General features: G+C 41.1%; 2 protein-coding genes across 2 annotated transcripts in view; both read right to left on the reverse strand.

Annotated features, from left to right (window-relative positions):
* Positions 1–893: 893 nt before the first annotated feature.
* On the reverse strand, positions 894–4,283 carry LOC149382193 (Pentatricopeptide repeat (PPR) superfamily protein). Its single transcript, XM_089601785.1, has 2 exons — positions 1,876–4,283; positions 894–1,234 (listed from the first exon to the last, which is right to left on the reverse strand). Exon 1 carries the CDS (start codon positions 4,210–4,212, stop codon positions 1,885–1,887), a length of 2,328 nt encoding a protein of 775 aa, XP_089457911.1. The 5' UTR covers positions 4,213–4,283; the 3' UTR covers positions 894–1,234; positions 1,876–1,884.
* Positions 4,284–5,139: 856 nt separating this feature from the next.
* The window catches only part of LOC149382194 (branched-chain-amino-acid aminotransferase-like protein 1), a 5,451-nt gene continuing 4,590 nt past the window's right edge, over positions 5,140–6,000 (reverse strand). The window contains exons 17-19 of the mRNA XM_089601787.1: positions 5,726–5,806; positions 5,462–5,497; positions 5,140–5,273 (exon numbers count right to left, since the gene is read on the reverse strand). Of these exons, the coding sequence (XP_089457913.1) occupies positions 5,151–5,273; positions 5,462–5,497; positions 5,726–5,806 (240 nt within the window). The 3' untranslated portion in view covers positions 5,140–5,150. The remainder of the gene's footprint in view (positions 5,274–5,461; positions 5,498–5,725; positions 5,807–6,000) is intronic.

Here is a 6,000-nt window from a genome sequence, read left to right on the forward strand (position 1 = left end):
ATGGGGTCATACCATGTTGTAATTCGATAAATATAATTATAAAAAATAATATTTGAGTGAATTTTGAAATTAAATCATTTTTGTGAGATTTTAAAAAATATTAATGAAGAAATAACTTTTAACGGAATTATTCATATTATTATCTCATGATCTAGATATATGAAGATTACTTTTATATGGCCATATGATTCCTTGTTTTTTGTTTAAAATTCAACACGCCACTTTATACCAAGTTGAAAACCAGTGACATAAAAGAATCCACTAATTTTGGATGAATTTGTCAAAAAAATTCAAATTTCGTGATCACATTGTCACAAAAAAAAAATGATTTCGTGAATTTTGTGATCATTTTATCACGAAATCAGTAAATTTTGTGACAATATTATTGCTAAATTTCGTGACAATATTACATTGTCACGATTTTTTTTTACAATGTCTTCCTGAATCGATTGATGATTGGCCAAAGAGACATACCAAATAACTAAAATTGTAACCTGAACCAATAAGTAGAACTTTGACATACCAAATCATCCAACGAAACTAGAAGAACATTATATATAATATATAAAATAGAAGAAGGGGGAATACTCACAAAACAAAAACGGTTCAAAGAACAGTGTTTTTTTTTAAATAGAAAAAATATGAGATTAAATCTTAAACACAAATAATGTTCATTCGTACATATTTCATTTTTTTTCTCAGAAAGATAAAAATATCTTCAAAAAATTTTAATACATTTTTTTCAAACTTAAATATTTAAATATTTATGGATATGTCTATATATTTTTTCCTCCAAACTAAAATATATTAATTATTCATAAAGAAATATTGCTCGTAATTCATAAAGAAAGCAATAAGCTAACGTAAACTCCACTGAAAAAAAAATCGCTAGAACATGAACTTTAATATAGTTAAAATTTAAAATCAAGACAAACCAAATGCCATGGCCAACAGACCTAAGCCATGGCCAATAGACCTAAGCCATGACCAAATGCCACTATAGACAAAATAAGAACAACACAATTTATACACACATAGCAAATCGAACGACAAAATTACGACAAATACAAGTACGGCCTAATGAAACAAAGCCGCAATCAAAGATCTACCAGAATACGTAATGAAATGATCAGTGCTTCGGCCTCTCCGCCTGGACTCTCGCCGACAAAGCCATGGAGCTTGACCATCTCGGCGGACCTCCGGTGGCTACCGCAAGCCCACTCTCTTCATGTGCCTAGTCACCAAGATAAAGAGAGAATGAAATAGGGATTTCGTGAATTGACATAAAGAGGGAAAACAAGGGTAAAATAGTATAGTAGTTACATAATTCATTTTAAATTCATGTTTTATTACTGATTTTTTGAAAAAATGTCAAAAAAAAAAAAAAAAAATCAATTGCTCTTTTTTTACTCCTAGCAGTGTCCAAGTCCCAATAAATTTCACAACTAATCTAAAATATTTGTCAATTTTCATATTTCACTCATATTTTTAAAACATTTCATTAGTAATTGTTTCTCTTTTTTTTTCGAACAAAAATACCCTCATTTTTCAAAAATTTAGTAAACAATTATTAAAATTTCATCACCAATCATTAAAACCTGTTCTATAAATACTGAAATCTGATTAACTGTTATTGAAATTTGGTAAAGAATTATTGAAATACGGTCAACAACCATTGAAATCTAATTAACGGTTATTGAAATTTGGTCAATAAATTGAAATATGGTTAACTCTTATTGAAATCAATCTAGTTAACCGTTATTGAAAATGATTATTTATGAAAATAAGAAGGTTCAACGGTTAATATTGAAAAAATTACGAAAAAATGGTTAGTTTCAACTATTTCTATCGTGTCCACATGAAATTCAGGCCCACAGTTAGTGATCAACATCGGTCCCAGCTGCGACCAATCTCTTTCTTCACACCGCTTTCTTTCATAAGCTTTCTGGTCTGATCCTGAAAACCCCAATTTCCCGCCACGGCGTACATATTCGAAGACAGGACATACGTAGCCGAGTCATCGGGTTCCAAACGAAGAAGATTCTCCGCAGCGAATTCTCCGATGTCCACGTCACCGTGGACCGTACAAGCGCTCAATAAAGTCCTCCAAATCATAGCGTCCGGTTTTATCGGCATCTTCTCTATGAACCGCTTGGCTTCGCCGACCAGACCGGCTCGTCCGTACATATCAACCACGCAAGCGTAATGTTCGGGTTTCGGCTTCAAGTTGTGATCTCGGCCCATGGACTCAAAGTACCTAAGCCCATCGTCCACCAAGCCCACGTGGCTACACGCCGCCAAGACCGCGACGAAGGTGACGTGGCTCGGCTCGAAGCCGAGCCGCTTCATCTCCTCGAAGAGCTCAGTGGCTTCGAGGCCGTTCCCGTGCTGAGAGCAGGCCGTTATCACGGCGTTCCACGTCACCTCGTTTTTCTCCGCCGACGTACCGTAGAATTCCCTCTTCGCGTCCTCGATTCTTCCGCATTTCGCGTACAGAGTGATCAGAGCGTTCGAGGCTTCGGTTTCTGACACGTGTCCTGATTTCAAGACCGTCGCGTGGATTCGCTGACCTTGCTTTATGTTTACTGAATTCGCGGCGGCGCTGATCGCCGAGCCGAAAGTGAACGAGTTGGCTTCGATTCCGATTCCGATCGAGTTCATCTCGGAATACACTCGGAGAGCTTCGTCGCAGAGACCGCTCTGTGCGAATCCTGAGATCAGTGAATTCCAAGCAACGATGTCCTTGCTGTCGTTTTTCTCGAACGACGTGTAAGCTTCGGCTACTCTTCCGGATCTGGAGTAGAGGCTCACGAGCGCGTTTCCGATCGAGAGATCGTCGGCGTTTCCAGAGACGTACGACTGAGCGTGGATTTGCCTTCCTTGTTTCAGAGCTTTTATTCCGGCGCAAGCCGTGATCGCGCTGGCGAATCCGATGCTATCTGCTCGAATCCCTCGGACTTCCATTTCTCGGAAAAGCTCGAGCGCCTCGGAGAACAGACCGTGCTTCGCGAGACCGGCGATCATGGCGGTCCAAGCCACCACATCGGCTTCTTCTTTGAGTCTCCGGAGAATTCCCATGGCGGCTTCGAGCTTTCCGTTCTTGGCGTACATGTCGATGAGAACGGAGGAGACGTAAACGTTGTGCTGAAATCCGGATTTGATGGTCTGCGTGTGAATCTGTTCTCCGAGGTCGAGTTCTCCGACGGAGGTGCAAGTTCTCAGAATGCTCGGGTACGTGAAATCGTTCGGAATCACACGTTCCATCAACATCTGCCTGAAGATCCGGACCGACTCGATCAGATCGCCGGACTGTCCGTACGAGACGAGCATCACGTTCCACAGCACCGCGTTCTCTCTCGCGGTCGAGAGAAAGAACTCGCGAGCCGTCCGCGAATCCGAGCACTTCACGTAGAGATCGAGCAGAGAACCTTCTAGAACGATATCTCTGGTCATCCCCGATTTCATCGCGTACGAGTGAAGCTGTTTTCCTCCGATCAGAGACCCGACCGCAGCGCAGGCGCTCAAGAGACTCGCCACGGTCACGCAGTCCGGTTTCAATCGGTCCGATCGCATTCTCTCGAACAATCCGAGAGCTCTGCGGCTGAATCCGCGCTGAGAGAGCCCCGAGATGAGCGTGTTGTACGAAACCCGGTCTCGATTCTCCATCGCGACGAAGATCTTCTCAGCAGATAACAAGTTTCCCGAGCGGGAATAGAGAGTCACGAGGGCGTTGCAGACGTAAGTCTCGGAGGAGAATCCGAGCCTCAGAGCGAGGCCGTGGATTTGAAGCCCCGCTCGGTTCGACTCTGCTTTCGTACACGCGCTTAGAACGCTCGAGAACACGTACGGGGTCGGTGAGACGATTCCAGATGCGTGGATTTGTGCGAAGAGCGAAACGGCTTCTTCTTCGCGCCCGTTGCGAGACAGACCGGAGATCATGGCCACCACTGAAACGCTGTCCCTCGAGCTCAGGTTCACGAACACCTTTCGACCGGAATCCACGCTCCCGTTTCTCAGATACCGGTCGATCATGAGGTTGCTCAACGGCGGAGAGTCGTCGAATCCGCGATGAACGATTCTCGCGTGGATTTTCTCGACCGAGTGAAGATCGACACAAGACTTTAAAAGCTCAGAGAATGTGGCTTCGTCCGAGTTATTAGCTAGATAGCCATTGATTATCTTGTTCCAGGAATGTAGAGTTCTCTCGGGCATTTCGTCGAGTACCTTGACCGCACCGTCGAGGTCACGAGAAGAGAAACCCGGTTGTGGAACACTGTGATGAAGCTTCTTGACTTGCACTGAACCACCGGAGCTCAAAAGGAGTATGAGAATCTTGAGTCGCGCCGGAGACCTGATCATCTTCAACTACTTTGAAAGCAGAATTTATAAAAATAAAAAATTGAAAACTTTTTTGGCGGCAAGAAAAGCTTGTAGAAGAAGAGAGTGGTGGAAGAGTAAACTTGATTCATTTATGCCGAGTCATCTAGGAGGTTATAGGCATTTTAATTCATCAAATACAGTATTGAATATTCTTTTAATAATCAAGATACAATTGATAAATTATGAAGTTTACTCGAGAAGAACAGTTTCTATGCTATAGCGAGGTGTAGAATTGTAGAAAGGCCGAGTCATAGGATCGTCTAGAATTTAAGCATGATAAGGTCTTTATATGCTCTGCCTCAAAATAGTGATATTTTTATTTTATTCTCGAGTCCCAGCTTAGCTGTCGCACCATTTTTCGTACGCGTACATGAAAAAAGCAAAACAAAATTTAAACTAAAGGTAGTGATGTTGAAACTTAAAATATTATACAAGTTGAGAGGGTAAACATAATTTATTAAAATTGTCCTCGGACGTTATTATAGTAAATGGAGAAACATCGAGCTAAGGTTTAAAAAAAAAACAAATTTTCAATTTACGCCTGCAATGCCGAAGTTACGGCTCTCACTTCTCTGCTTCTGTCCGCGAATGTACTGTAAAAAGAAGACAAAAATAAACCATATGTGGCCTTGGCGAAAATCATCCAGTAAAAAGATCTTTATTTTTGCATTCTGAACTGGATTTGATAACAAATACCATAAGAATCTTGCTCGAAAAAAAAAACCCACGAGGAACGGATAGTAACTTCAAGATTATCAATGCTTGTTGTCCTAATCTAGTGTTGGAAATGGCACTCCCAAGTCTTCTGTAAGCTTTTTGTAAGCGTCTTGCAAATGGCGGGTCACGGGCCCGACTTCTCCGTCACCAACGACACGCCCGTCAATCTTTACAACCTGTGACGTCAAATACAAAAAAGTGTGTTAATTTTTTTTATTTTTTATTTTTTACATGGATTCATCTATTCACTGCATTTAAGACCCAAGATAGTCGAAACATAGCTCTGTAAACTTAGAGAAACCCCGTTTTTGTTATATTTTTTTTTAACCCTATAGTCCTATTGAAGTATTATCGAGGCACTTACCGGAGTGAGTTCTCCCATAGTTCCTGTTGTCCATACCTGCATGGCATACCATTCAATTCACCCCATTATTTATGAGCGTAAAGCAGACGAAAATATACACAGAGATCTCCGTGTATCAAGTACACAAACTCCAAAGCGACCCAAAATCCTGATGATATATTTTAACATATTTCTCTCGTGATAAGATAATTTTATTTTTCAAGGGTAATTTTCTAGAGATAAAGTTATCATATGCCAAGTCAGGTATTCTTGAGGATAAAACACCTCATCTGCAGTATGGAACTCAGAAAGGCTGATTCGACGCTCCTCTAAGATGAACTTCTCTTGCACTACGAGCTCCATTACCTGCAAACACATAAATAACAAACAGGTCATACCATTCCCCGACCAACACATAACTGCAAATCTATATTTCTTTGCTGAAATTGAATATTCACGTCGTTCGCAGTTTGCGTAAATTCTCAAGTTACTCGTATTTCCGTAAATAGGTCATCGAACAGAAAAGAAATAGGGATTGCTAATGGAGTAAGATTTAAGTA

The sequence above is a fragment of the Urtica dioica genome, chromosome 11, assembly GCF_054948205.1.
Source record: "Urtica dioica subsp. dioica isolate 48M chromosome 11, U.dioica_male_clone48M_v1_H2, whole genome shotgun sequence".
NCBI classification, from domain to species: domain Eukaryota; kingdom Viridiplantae; phylum Streptophyta; class Magnoliopsida; order Rosales; family Urticaceae; genus Urtica; species Urtica dioica.

What these genes read in the sequence shown, in the direction of transcription:
- LOC149382193 (XM_089601785.1), bottom strand. Translation starts at nt 4,212, where the DNA reads ATGCCCGAGAGAACTCTACATTCCTGGAACAAGATAATCAATGGCTAT.